Source organism: Ranitomeya imitator, chromosome 1, assembly GCF_032444005.1.
Source record: "Ranitomeya imitator isolate aRanImi1 chromosome 1, aRanImi1.pri, whole genome shotgun sequence".
In the NCBI taxonomy this organism is placed as follows: domain Eukaryota; kingdom Metazoa; phylum Chordata; class Amphibia; order Anura; family Dendrobatidae; genus Ranitomeya; species Ranitomeya imitator.
The window spans coordinates 253,438,858-253,453,633 of NC_091282.1; the positions used below are offsets into that span (position 1 = coordinate 253,438,858).

Sequence of the window (14,776 nt, forward strand, 5' to 3'; positions counted from 1 at the left end):
TACTCACTGTCCTCCTCCTCCTTGGCTATTTCGGGCCCGGCTAGAAAGGTTTTGCATATTACAGTGGCTAGTTTCCGATCTGGGATTCTCGTCTCTGCTCTTACATTTGGTTAGCCCTTCTTTTTTTTTCCCTTCCCATACTTAGGAAGCCACGGGACATCTCAAAGTAGTCCCCGTGTTCCCCAATGAAGCGATAGAGAAATGAAGATTTTGGGTACTCACCGTAAAATCTTTCTCGGAGCCTTTATTGGGCGACACGGCACCTTCCCTTCTAAATGTTAAGTTGGGCTAGTCTGTGTTCTGTTTTAGATTGTTTTTCCTTCTGCTATCACACAACTGATCTGTTTGGATCTGGTTGGTGGGTGTGTACTGCTGAAGAGGAGCGAAGTGTTTTTTTTTTTTTTTTATTGCTTGGTGTTAGCCTCCTAATGGCAGCAGTATACACCCATAGCTACCTGTGTCCCCTAATGAAGGCTTCAAGAAAGATTTTACGGTGAGTACCCAAAATCTTCATTTTCTTGTCAACACAATAAACAGCAGCTGAATCTGAGAGACCCTATTAGTCAATGGCAATGGACTCTACTACAGTGTATAGCCTCTGCTGTACAAAGTGGAAAGGATGGATATCTTGACACTGAAGTGCAACAGCCTCAAGTTACATGGAAAATAGCTGGCGCTGTGTGATATTTGCACGATGGAGCAAAACAGTTACACAAAGCTAATATGAGATTATGAGCATATGATGAGCGGAACACCCATCATATGCTATCATCACCAGGTGATTTCATTAGATCACCATTTAGTGGGCACTAAATATCCCATGACATGAGATGTGAACGTCAACTACACTCACTAATTTTTTTGTTCTTTTCTTGTACCAAAATTGTAGTATATGCCTTATTGTTTTTAGTTTCTCAGAGATTCTACAGTTTATGTAGTTGTCTGATGTATTTTGTTTCAATTCCAAAACATTTTAAGATTTCTGCTTTCTATCCTCCCTATTCTCTCTATTCTGACTGTTAGCAAACTTCTAAGCACATAACATACATGCCTTTTAGGTTCAATAGTCCTTTTTCTGTGCTGCTTTTTCCTGTCAAACAAGGGATCTGCATTTATTATTATTATTATTATTATTATTATTATTATTATTATTATTATTATTACGATTTCTCTATCTTCATGTAGATATTGCCTGTCACCAACTTTTTTTTTTCTAGGAAACTCTCCCAAACAAGAAACTCCTGGTGAGGGGTCAGGTCCCATAGGTGAAGAGGAGGAGAAGAAAAAACAAAAAAGAGGTAAAACAACATTTCTAATCAGCAAAACTGTGTTTGTTTGTTTTTCTTAAAAAACAAAAACAAAAAAGTTAACTTGCAGATATGTGGTTAAAGTGTTAGAAAGGAGGCCACAGAGTAGGAGGTTGCAGTAGTCGATGTGGGAGATAAGGGCATGCACTAGTGTGTTTGCAGATTCAGGAAATATTTTTGAGTTGGAGTCGGCAGGAAGTGGAGAGGGCTTGGATTTGTGGTTTGAAGAAGAGATCAAGAGTCAAGGATTACACTGAGGCAGTGACCTTGCAGAACTGGGGAGAGTGAGCAGTCATTGACTTTGATGGATAGGTCTATTGGGGGTGGGTGGTTGAGTGATATGGGGGAAATATGACCAAATCTGTTTTGTTCATGTTAAGTTTTAGAAATCTAGCACAGAAGAAGGATGATATAGCAGCCAGACATAGTGGGATTCTGGTTAGTAAGGAGGTGATATTGGGTCCAGAGAGATCTGTGTATTTTCAGCATAGAGATGATACAGAAAGCCATGGGACGCTGAGCTATCCCTGGCCAAAGGTTTAGATTGAGAAGAGCATGGGTTCTAGAACTGAACTTGGGGGACACCGACAGATAGGGGGCAAGATGAGGAGGAGGTGGTGTGTGAGTGGGAGATACTGAATGTCCTTTTAGGTATGAAGAGATCCAGGATAGGGCAGGTCTGTGATGTCAAGAGATAAGAGAATTTGTAGAGAATGGTCCACTGTTTTCGAAGGACAGATTAGTGTCGCTTGGATTTGTCGGTTAGTAGGTTGGTGACTTTAGTCAGGGCAGTTCCAGTGGAAAGATGTGGTCAGAAACCAGATTGTAAGCAACCAAATAGGGAGGAGAGGTGGGGGGACAGTTCAAGAATGGACATGTTGTTCCAGTAGTTTTGAGGCATAGGGGAGAAGTCATATGGGGCGATAGCTAGACACAGAGAATGGGTCAAGGGAGGGCTTTTTTGAGGGTGGGTGTGATTGAGGTATGTTTGAAGCAAGAGGAGAAGGCACCAGTTGTTAGTGATGGGTTGAAGAGATGGGTTAGGGTTGTGATGAAGACGGTAGTTTGGTGTGGGATGGGATCGGGTCAAGTGCACAGGTGGGGAGATGTGTTCTAGTGAGTAGAGAAAAAAGTTTATTTTCCGTAATAGCGGAGAAGCTGGTTTTGAAGGAGGAGGGCTGAATAATTGAGGAGGGGCTGTGGGAACTGTAGGCCAAAGCTTTCTCTGATGTTATCAATAGTGATGAGCTAACGTGCTCAGATATCGTGTTATTGGAGTATCTTGGGCATGCTCGGATAATATATTCGAATCCCTGTGGCTGCATGTTTTGCGGCGGTTGACAACTGTAACATATGCAGGGTTGCCTGTTTGTTTGGCAATCCCTGCATGTGTTGTGGCTATCTACTGCTTCATATCGTGCAGCTGCAGGGACTCGAATATATTATCCGAGCACGCCCGAGCATGCTCGTATAATATGTTATTCGAGCACGTTCCCTCATGACAAGTCATTAATCTTCTGCTTGAAGAATGAGGCAGTCTTCAGCTGAGAGGAGAGGGAGGAGCCGCTGAAGGACAAAGGAGAGAATTGAAAGTGTTGAATAGCTGTTTAAGGTTGCGAGACAGGATATCAATGATGTAAAGTATATTTTTTTTGCTGCAGTGAGTGTGGACTTGAAAGTAGTGAGGGATTGTTTGAATGTGATGGAGTGCTTGTTGGAGTGTGATATTTTCCAAATCCGCTCACCAACACTGGAAGCCCGACTCAGTTCTTTAGACAGGCTGGTGTACCAGGGTTGCCTGTTGATTGTGGGAGCTTTGGTGTGTGTGACGGGGGAGATCAATTTGAGAGCTTCAACTGTTGTGGTGTTATATACAGGGACAGCAGCATCTTCATTGTGTAAGGAACTTATGTCTGCAAGAGGGAGAAGGGATTCAGAAAGTGAGTGTAGAACAAGGTGTTTGTGATTTCTGCGAGGGTAAGCAAGTTTGTGGAGTTGGGATTGTGCACCTGGAGAGGAGTAGAAAGAGAATGTAAGTAGGTTGTGGTCAGACAGAGGGAGAGGTTTGTTTTGGTCTATGTGTTCATTGTTATGCTGTAATGTCTATTGTCTGTACAAGTCTCCTCCAAAATGTAAAAATGTAAAGTGCTGCTGAGTATGTTGGTGCTATAGAAGAAAAAATATTATTATTATAGAGGTGAGTTGGAGAGGTTAGATAGGGAACAGAGGCGGGTGAAGAGGAGGTCCATTGTCTGGCCAACTTTGTGAGTGGCATTGAGCAAGGCTAAAGGAGGAAGTGAGAGATAGAAACTTAGACACAGCTGAATGGGAAGTGTAATGGGGATGTTGAAGTCATCCTTGATGATAATGGGGATATTGGCTGCAAACAAATCAAGTAGCCAGTTGGTGAAGTAGCCAAAAAAAGTGATGGCTGGCCCTGGAGCGCGGTAAATGACAGTTAAGGGGGGAGTAGATGCGCACAGAGTACATCTCAAAAGAAGGGAGAGTAATGGAGGGTGGCAGTGGAATTGGGGTGAAGGAGTACGCATCTGACAGGAGAAAAAAAAACTTATCCACTATACTTATTGCTGGGTTGGGGGTGTGAGAAAGATGGAATCCACCAAAAGTGCAGCTGGAGAGGCTGTATCAGAGGGGGTGAGCCAGATTTCAGTGATGCCGAGGAAGGAGAGTTTGTTAGTAGTGAAAAAATCCTGGCTGTATGCCAGTTTGTTGCAGACAGTGAGCGTTCCATAAAGCTCCTGTTAGATACACTGAGGGAGCGGGGGCTGGGTGAATGTGTATAAGGTTATAAAGGTTGTGGAAATTTGTGATTGATTGTGAATGGGAGGTAGAAGTGACTGTGGGGATGTGGTTAGGAGGACCAGGATTTAGAGAGATTTTTCTGGCAGAGAGGAGGAGCAGAGAAAGTGTTAGGTGGGAGCTGGAGATGGCATGAGGTGGCTGTCTGTGTTTGGACACACAGGATTTTATGTTGAGGAACAGTTCTGAGAAGCTGATGGGATGGAGGGAAAGATATCCAGTTCATTACTATGTATCAGAATTAAGTAGGTTAGTAGGAAGTGAAGGGCTATGGGCGTAAGAATGAAAACAAACAGAAACATTGTTTACGGTAACTATGTATCCAGTTACCTTCAATTCCCTTCTGGTTCAATTCTGGAATTCTGGTCTAATTCATTGCAGTACACTTAAGTGCTGCACTTGATAACGTGCTGAAATTGAAAGCTCTGCTGCCGGAAGGAAATTCATTTTAATCCTCCTCTTCAGTCATAAGAGCGCCATTTGAGTCACCGCTCAGTATAGAGTAAGTGATGGCTGTAACCACGCCCTGGCACTGATGGACAGCCAAGTTAGCAGTGCATCAATATGCAGTTGACTGTCGGTGTGCAACGACTATAACCATACCCCCGGCACTATGTATTGTGCGGTAACTGAACTTGCGCCCCTATGACTGAAAACCGGTGGCTGCCAAGAGAAAGTTTATTTCCTCTCGATTGCTGGGCTGTCAGTGCGGATGCCGCACGGCTTCATAATGCTATTAAAATGCAGATTAACCTCAAATCTGCAAATTAATAGCGTTTTTTCACATGGCAAGTTCCCTTTTGAAGACATACAGTGCCTTGCGAAAGTTTTCGACTCCCTGGAACATTTCAACCTTTTCCCACATTTCAGGCTTCAAACCTAAAGATACCAAATTTCTATTTTTTGAGGAAGAATCAACAACAAGTGGAACACAATTGTGAAGTTGAATGAAATTTATTGGTTATTAAATTGTTTATCGAAAATCAAAAACTGAAAAATGGGGCGTGCAATATTATTCTGCCCCTTTACTTTCAGTGCAGCAAACTCACTCCAGAAGTTCATTGTAGAACTCTTAATGATCCAATGTTGTCCTAAATGCCTAATGATGATAAATATAATCCACCTGTGTGTAATCAAGTCTCCGTATAAATGCACCTGCTCTGTGATAGTCTCAGGGTTCTGTTTGAAGCACAGAGAGCATCATGAAGACCAAGGAGCACAACAGGCAGGTCCGTGATACTGTTGTGGAGAGGTTTAAAGTTTTGGAAATCATTTTGTGTCCCAATCCAGCTTTAAACATCCCAAGGAGCACTGTGCAATCGATCATATTGAAATGGAAGGAGTATCATACCACTGCAAATCTACCAAGACCCGGCCGTCCCTCTAAACTGTCATCTGAAACAAGGAGAAGACTGATCAGAGATGCAGCCAAGAGGCCCATGATCACTCTGTATGAACTGCAGAGATCTACAGCTGAGGTGGGACAGTCTGTCCATAGGACAACAATCAGTCGTACACTGCACAAATCTGGCCTTTATGGAAGAGTGGCAAGAAGAAAACCATTTCTCAAAGATATCCATAAAAAGTGTTGTTTAAAGTTTGCAACAAGCCTCCTGGGAGACACACCAAACATGTGGAAGAAGGTGCTATGGTCAGATGAAACCAAAATCAACCTTTTTGGCAACAATGCCAAACAATATGTTTGGTGTAAAGGCAACACAGCTCATCACCCTGAACACACCATCCCCACTGTCAAACGTGGTGGCAGCATCATGGTTTGGGCCTGCTTTTCTTCAGCAGGGTCAGGGAAGATGGTTAAAATTGATGGGAAGATGGATGGAGCCAAATACAGGACCATTCTTGAAGAAAACCTGTTGGAGTCTACAAAAGATGTGAGACTGGGACGGAGACTTGTCTTCCAACAAGACAATGATCCCAAACATAAAGCAAAATCTACTATGGAATGGTTCACAAATAAACGTATCCAGGTGTTAGAATGGCCAAGTCAAAGTCCAGACCTCAATCCAATCGAGAATATGTGGAAAGAGCTGAAAACTGCTGTTCACAAACGATCTCCATCAAACCTCACTGAGCTCGAGCTGTTTGCGAAGGAAGAATGGGCAAGAATTTCAGTCTCTAGATGTACAAAACTGATAGAGACATACCCCAAGTGACTTGCAGCTGTAATCACAGTAAAAGGTGGCCAAACAAAGTATTAAGTTAGAGGCCGAATAATATTGCACGCCCCACTTTTCAGTTTTTGAATTTCCACAAAAATTTAAAATAACCAATACATTTAGTTCAACTTCACAATTGTGTTCCACTTGTTGTTGATTCTTCACCAAAAATTTACATTTGGTATCTTTATGTTTGAAGCATGATATGTGGGAAAAGGTTGAAAAGTTCCAGGGGGCAGAATACTTTGGCAAGGCACTGTATATTTTATGGGTATGTGCAGTGAAGTATGCATCCGATAAAGAGGTTGTCCACTGTTCTGAGATGTCCTTCTTAAGTGCTGTAATTTATACAAGTAAAATAAAAATTACTGATACTCACCTCATTCTCCTTTTGCTGTACCAGTGCTGTTCGTTTTTGGTACTAATTTCAGCATGTAAACTAAGCTGGAGTAAGTCACCCAGCAGATGTCAGGGAGGTAGGATTTGGCATGTTGATTTCTTTTGAAGAGGTGGGGCGCAGTGGTTCGTACACTTTTAAAAACCCTTGTTAATGGCGGACTCAACTAACTGCTATGTATCGCCAGTTTCACACAAATGTAATATGGGCACAAAACTTGGTTTATTGCGACCTCATTATACTTCCATGAAAAGCAACCTAAGATGTCTGCCCACCTTAACACCTTCCCTCCTGAGGACAGAACAGTACACCATGTGTGGGTGCCCCACACAGCGCAGGTGCTGATTGTTATTCTATGCAATAATAAAGAAATGTAAAAAAAAGTATAATCATTGTCACTGTGTCCGTAATAGCCCAATCTAGCAAAATATAAAATTATTTAATTTCTAAGAAAAATATAAAGAAGCTCCAGAATTTTTGGTTTTCACTTACCAAACCTTTTAAAACATGCAATAGAAAGTGATCAAAATGTCCTATGTACCCTAAAATGGTATCAATAAATACTGCAGCTCAGCACACAAACATCAGTCTACAGAAAAAAAAAATGTATGGATCTTTGAAAAAAGCAGCACAAGCAAAAAATCGATTTTACCCGTATTTTCCAGCGTTTAAGATGACTTTTTAACCCCTGAAAATCTTCTTAAAAGTCCGGGGTCGTCTTATACGCATGGTGTCGTCTTGTACGCCGGGTGCAGACCAATGTGTATATGGTGGGTGGGGGAAGTGGTCCCGATGACAGAGGGGGCGTCTCACAGGAAAGTGTGAGTGGAGTTGTGGAGTCTCTGTGCTGAGTGGAGTCTCTGTGCTGGGGAGCGGCGGTGGCTGCTCTTTGTGCGTGGGTGCTGTGCTGTGGGGTGGCAGCTCCTCTTCGTGCAGCCTCAGGGCTCTGTGCTGTGGGGCGGCGTATCTTCGTGCAGAGTCGGGGCTCCTCCGGCATTTCCCAATTCCTCAAAGCCCGGAGACACAGGCAGCTCCATTGCTGCGATGCGGTGGCCTCCGGGAAAATGGCCGCTGGGGGCGGTGCATGCTCAGATTCAGATCTCGTCCTGAGATCTCGGGAGACGAGATCTGAATCTGAGCATGCGCCGCCCCCAGCGGCCATTTTCCCGGAGGCCACCGCATCGCAGCAATGGAGCTGCCGGTGCCTCCTGGCTTTGAGGAAATGCCAGAGGAGCCCCGACGTTGCACGAAGATACGCCGCCTCACAGCACAGCACCCACGCGGCACAAAGAGGAGCAGCCGCCACTACTCCCCAGCACAGTGACCCCACGCTGCTACAATGAGGTAATAGGGGGATACTCCATTCACACTTTCCTCTGCGTCATCGGGACCACTCCCCCCCCCCCCCCCCCAACAAAGGCACACTAGTCACCGGCCCTATAAGACGACACATGGCATAAAAGAAGACCCACAACTTTTAAGAAGATTTTATATTTTAACTGGAAAAGTTGGGGGGTTGTCTTATACGCCGGAAAATACGGTACTAATATTAGTTTTAAGCCACTGAAGTAATAAAAAAATAATAATAATAATTGGGTAATTTTTTTTCTTTACCACATAAGTGGTGTAAAATCATGCCAGAATTGAAGGTTTGAATATTTTTTTCACCATTTCACCACAATGTCGACTCAAAAATATAAAACTTTTGGCTCTTGGAAGAGACATAGAAATCAAAAATACGAAAATGAAAATTGGCATCATTAGGGGTTAATGTTATAAAAAAAATAAAAATAATGTGAAGAGTAATCAAAAGTAGTTAATCTGGCACACCAGTTGGAAGAATGGATTTAGGCCACCTTTTTATTGCATAGATTTGATTCAAGGGTTTGAACTTTTGCAGGAGGAAGAGGTCAGATTAAACAGAAGAAAAAGACTGTACCCCAAAAAGTTACAATAGCCAAAATCCCCAGAGCAAAGAAGAAATATGTAACCAGAGTGTGCGGGCTGGCGACATTTGGTGAGTCTGAGAAGTCTTGTGAGCAGACTACAATCCTGATTCTTATATTTGCTCATTGATGGTAATTTATCTTTGCAGAAATTGATCTCAAGGAAGCACAACGGTTCTTTGCTCAGAAATTCTCCTGTGGTGCCTCAGTGACGGGGGAAGATGAAATCATTATTCAGGGAGACTTCACAGATGATATTATTGATGTAATCCAGGAAAAGTGGCCAGAGGTAAACTACTGAAAACACAGACCACATCTGTACAATGTTTTTGTGCAATTGATGAGTGAGAATAAGTATGTTGCTTTGTTGACAGCTACCTGACCAAAGAGGTGATATATAGTATTTTTCTATTAAGGATGGCTCTTGCCTACCAGTGTTAGTATTGCTATCTTGTTTGGGTTTCTGTATGCGTATTTACAGCACTTTTTTACATCCCTTGAGGCATAACTACTCGTGTAGGCAAGTCTGCTTCTGCCCTGGGGTGAGATGAGCATCTCTCTTCAGGCAATGGACTGAGATGTCCCTTAGTGGGGAGGAATAATGCTACCTCCCTGAGAACTCTGCCTTCATACTCCTCAGAGCGTGACACTGTGTGCAGAGAGAGTTCAGGAGCTCAACCCACTCTATACAGGGCAGATGCCGGCTGTATTACACAGGGAGCATCTGTCTCTAACAGCAGCGAACGAATCTGAGCTCCCTTAACCATTTACAGTTGTGCTCAAAAGTTTACATACCCTGGCAAAATTTTTGCTTTCTTGGCTTTGTTTCAGAGAATGAATGCTAACACCAAAAAATTTTCGTCATTCATGGTTTAGTGTTTGGGTGAAATCATTTGTCAAGCTACTGTGTTTTCTCTTTTTAAATCATGACAGCCCAAAACATCCAAATGACCCTGAACTACAGTTCGCATTCCCGATTTCTTTATACCGTGTATTGCCCCCTCTAACATCAATGACAGCTTGAAGTCTTTTGTGGTAGTTGTGGATGAGGTTCTTAATTTTCTCAGTTGGTAAAGCTGTCCACTCTTCTTGACAAAAAGCCTCCAATTCCTGTAAATTCCTGTGCTGTCTAGCATGAACTACACTTGAGATCTCCCCAGAGTGGCTCAATGATATTGAGGTCAGGAGACTGAGATGGCCATTCCACAACCTTCACATTATTCTACTGTAGCCAATGACAGGTCGATTTGGCCTTGTGTTTTGGACCGTTGTCATGTTGGAACGTGCAAGTACGTCCCATTCGCAGCTTTCTGGCTGACGAGTGCAAATTTGCCTCCAGTATTTGCTGATAACGTGCTGCATTCGTCTTTCCTTCAACTTTGACAAAGTTTCCTGTGCCTTTGCTCACACATCTCCAAAACATCAGCGATCCACCTCCGTGCTTTACAGTAGGAATGGTGTTCCTTTCATCATAGGCCTTGTTGACCTCTCCAAATGTAACGTTTAGGATTGTGGCCAAAAAGTTCAATTTTGGCCTCATCACTCCAAATTACTTTGTTCCAGAAGTTTTGAGGCTTGTCTCTGTGCTGTTTTGCGTATTGTAGGTGATATTCTTTGTGGCATTTGCGCATGGCTTTCTTCTGGCGACTCAACCATGCATCCCATTTTTCTTCAAGTGCCTGCTTACTGTGCATCTTGAAACAGCCACACTGCTAGTTTTCAGAGAATCCTGTATTTCAGCTGATGGTATTTGTGGGTTTTTGTTTTCATCCCGAACAATTTTCCTGGCAATTGTAGATAACATTTTTGTTGGTCTACCTGACCGTGATTTTGTTTTTAGAGTCCCCGATTTTCCATTTGTTAATCACAGTTTGAACACTGCTGACTGGCATTATCAATTCATTGGATATCTTTTTGCATCCCTTTCCTGTTTTATACAGTTCAACTACCTTTTCCCGTAGATCCGTTGACCATTCTTTTGCTTTCCCCATGACTCATAATCCAAAAAGTCAGTCGCTGTATGAAAGATGTAAGCGTCTGTCTGGATCCCAGAAAACCACTCCGCTTTTATGCACACACACTGATTACAAGCAAACAGGTCACAGGTGAGATGATACCTTTAGTAGCCATTCAAACCCATTTGTGTCAACTTCTGTGCATGTTATCATGCCAAAATTGCCAGGGTATGTGAACTTTTGATCAGGGTCATTTGGATGTTTTGGGTTGTCATTAGGATTTAAAAAGAGAAAACACAGTAGTTTGACAATAAATGGCTTCACGCAACTACTAACCATGAGTAGAGAAAAAGTTAGTGTTACCGGTATTCATATTCTCTGAAAAAAGGCCAAGAAAACAAAAATTCTTCCGGCGTGTGTAAACTTTTGAGCACAACTGTAGATGACACTTTCAATCTCAACAGCACATAAATGGAGCAGTTGCCAGTGATCACTTGCACTGGCTCCCATTGTCCCCCCTCCACGTGACGCTATCACATGGCATCGATAGGATCCATTGGCAGCCAGGGACCTACTCAAGTAGTCTGTTGCTGCCATTATAGCTCCACAGTTTGAGATTTTAACTATGTACTGACATACTTGGGTAGTTCAATGGGTTGTCCGGGCTGAAATGAAAAGTCGGCAGTCCGTTCCTGTGCAAATGAATGGCCTTGTGTCCGAAGGTAAGTGATTTGCACACTCGAGGTCATGTGCTGACCAGTCTCCTCTAACTTCTCTTAATTCTCTTATATTAAGAGAGGCCAGATGAAGCTATTTGGCCCCTGACCGCAAGTCTAATGGTTTATATTTATTATAGCGCCATTTATTCCATGGCGTATTACATGTGAGGAGGTGTATACATAATAAAAAGCAAGTACAGTAATCTTAATACAAGTCACGACTGGTACTGAAGGAAAGAGGACCCTGCCTGCGAGGGCTCACAATCTACAAGGGATTGGTGAGGATACAGTAGGTGAGGGTAGAGCTGGTCGTTTGGTGGATCGATGGTTACTGCAGGTTATAGTAAGATGGGGGAGAGATGATGAATTCTGTTCTTTCCATATTAAATTTGAGAAATCTAGCTGAGAAGGATGAAATTGCAGACAGACATTGAGGGATTCTGGTTTGTAGGGAGGTGATATCTGGTCCAGAGATGAAGATCTGTGTCATCAGCCTAGAGGTTATACAGAAAGTCGTGAAATTCAATGAACTGGTAGGCCGAAGGTGTTAATGGAGAAGAGCAGGGGCCCTTGAACTGAACCTTGCGGGACTCCGATAAATAGGGGGCGAGATGAGGAGGTGGTGTGAGTGGGAGACACTGAATGTCTATTCTGTTAGGTATGACAAGATCCACGATATGGCCAAGTCTGTGATGCCAAGAGATGAGGGTCTGTAGTAATAGGGAATGGTCCAGGAGGAGGACAGAGTAGTGTTGCTTGGCTTTGGCGGTTAATAGATCATTGGCGACTTTAGTTAGGACAGTTTCAGTGGAGTGATGCGGTCGAAAAGGGAGTAGGAAGAGAGGTGGGAGGACAGTTTAAGATGGACTTGTTGTTCCAGTAGTTTTAAGGCATAGAGTAGAGGTGATATGGGACGATAGCTAGATACAAAGGATGGGTGGAGAGGGCTTTTTGAAAATGGGTTTTATTGAGGCATGTTTGAAGCATGAGGAGAAAACACCAGTTGTTAGTGATAGTTTGAAGAGCTAGGTTAGGGATGAAGTGGGATGAGATCTGGTGCAAGTTACCTACATATGGTCACATTGCTGACCTCCCTGGCAGAGACTATAGCTGAATTGTGATAATGTGCATAACACACTGTCATGATTTGGCAGACGTATAGAGTGACTGCACACTTTTTCTTCAGCCCGGACAAAACCCTCTTATCCTGTACAGTAAATGACATAAAGTGAGAAAAAAGTTGAACACCAGAATTCGTTTCTCTTTTATCACTTCATTGGGGGACACAAAAAAACAAACAAAAAAAAAACATAGGTAAATGCTACTAGGAGGCTGGTGAAGCAAAAAAAATTAGCTCCTCCCGAGCAGCATACACCTCACCATCTGGCATAAGGCTAGTCGGTTAGTGAGCAAGCAGTAGAAAAAAAGAGACTCTGAGAGAGATTTTACGGTGAGTACCCAAAATCTTCTTTTTTTTTTTTTTGTCACCTTGCCTCCCTAAAAAAAATGCAAGAAAATACTGTCATAACGTTGTATGTGCCCCATATTGGTGTCAATAAAAATGTCAGGTTAGTGTGAAAACCACCCTTAAAATATTTCAATGGACGGAAAAATAATTTGTTTGGTATTGCCATAATCCATCTGGCCTGGAGAATCGTGTTGACCAGTCACTTACAATACAAATAATTCAATAACAAAATTACCGGTAACCACCCAAAAAAGGCAGAATTGCATGCATCCAATGCAGGTTTGTTACACTGTGGTGCAAAATTGATTTCTCCTTCGCCTCATTGGGGGACACAGGACCATGGGTTATGCTGCTGTCACTAGGAGGCTGACACTAAGCTGAGACAAAAAAAGGTTAGCTCCTCCCCTGCAGTATACACCCTCGTACTGGCTTCCAGATACCCAGTTTAAGCTTAGTGTCCGTAGGAGGCACACTGATTTTTATTTTCACGAATTTTTTCCTTTTAATCTATTCCGGACGAAGGGGGCGACGGGTCCTTTCTAGGTCCGATCTCCCCCGAACCAACAACAGGCGAGCACGGGAGTTTTACCTCTCCGTATCCTCTCCTGCGACGTGGGAGCCACTGCCTGAGCTGACATTTTTTGGGCGACGGTTTCTCCCCTAATAGGGCCCCGATCTCCCCTTTTTTATACAGACGAGCACTGGGTTTTCCTCCAGTATCCTCCTCTGCAGCCAGGCCTTTTTTATGCCGGACATATGCCCTGTCCACCAGGTTCTACCCTCGGCTGTACAGTGGCCCTATCCCCGTGGCGTCCGTGCAGACCACACTGCATCACCAATGTTCTGTGTGACTCAGGTGGTGGACGGTTCCTCTCCACCCCTCTCTCTCAGGGGCTGGTGGATTGAGGCTTCCCATTCCCTGCACCGTCCCAGCCATCCTAAGGTTCCTCTCACCTCCATAGGGTAAGTGTTCCGTGGGGGATGGGGGGGTCACAGCGGTCGGAGGGCTCTTCCTCATCTGGCACATTGGCGGGCTGCAGCACAGTATGGTGGGCCGAGACGTCGGCCTTTTGCGGCCGCGCGCCGGCCCGGGGCCGCAAATTTAGCCCCCGGCTTCGGCCTGGCCGCTGGTCGCTGCCGATAGGCTCCGCCCACTCCTGCGCGTCATCGGCGGCGCCGCCCCCCGGTCCCTGGCGCTTCTCGCAGCCGCCGAGATCTCTCCTCTGATCTCGGCGGCCATCTTGGTCCACCCATACACGCCGCAGCTCCAGCTCTGCCGCATCACGGAGGCACAGCGCCCACGTGCAGCTCTAGCTCGGCAGCTCAGTTCTCTGGATTCACAGCTCGGCTCCCCTGGACAGCGGGACACAGGACCGGGGTAAGGAGACATCGTCAGCTTCTCCTCTGCAGCGCCGCCCTCTGCTTCCCAGGCCAGATTATAGCCCCTGTGGTTTTTGTGCATTAGAGTCATGTCGCAGACTAGATCTAAAAAATCCTCTAAGGTGCATACGACCTTTTTTTCTGCGTGTACCACCTGTCAGGCCCCTCTTCCTAGGCCTCAAAGTTCCCCTCTCTGTTCTGCCTGCGATGCCCCATGTGCCCAGGAGCCCTCCACCGCCACCGACTCTGGCGTACCTAGTCCCCCCCCCCCCCCCCCCGTGGGTCGCTTCTCTCTCTCAATCCGTGGATTTTTTAGCCAACGCCATCAAATCCATTCAAAATCCTCCGGGGGAACGAGGCAACCCGTTACAGGCGTTAAGAGATCCCTCCATAGCAGGGGAATCGTCGGTCAGCAGGGGCCGCTCTCTCCATAAAGAGGCTTGGTCATCCCGGAAGCGGATCCGCCCTACCTCTCCTGAACGCTCTCCTCGCCGTTCAGAATCTGGCAGCTCCCCCTCTCGCTCACCCTCTTTGGGGGCTCACAGCGTTCCCGACTCTGAACATGAGTCCGAGGTATCATTGGACCCGGAGGCTCCGGAGTTCAGAG

At 44.7% G+C, this 14,776-nt stretch overlaps 1 protein-coding gene across 1 annotated transcript in view; it reads left to right on the plus strand.

The window, feature by feature from the left end:
- The window catches only part of DENR (density regulated re-initiation and release factor), a 46,659-nt gene that overhangs the window by 26,987 nt on the left and 4,896 nt on the right, over nt 1-14,776 (plus strand). Inside the window, exons 5-7 of the mRNA XM_069755668.1 lie at nt 1,218-1,298; nt 8,602-8,718; nt 8,797-8,936. Of these exons, the coding sequence (XP_069611769.1) occupies nt 1,218-1,298; nt 8,602-8,718; nt 8,797-8,936 (338 nt within the window). The remainder of the gene's footprint in view (nt 1-1,217; nt 1,299-8,601; nt 8,719-8,796; nt 8,937-14,776) is intronic.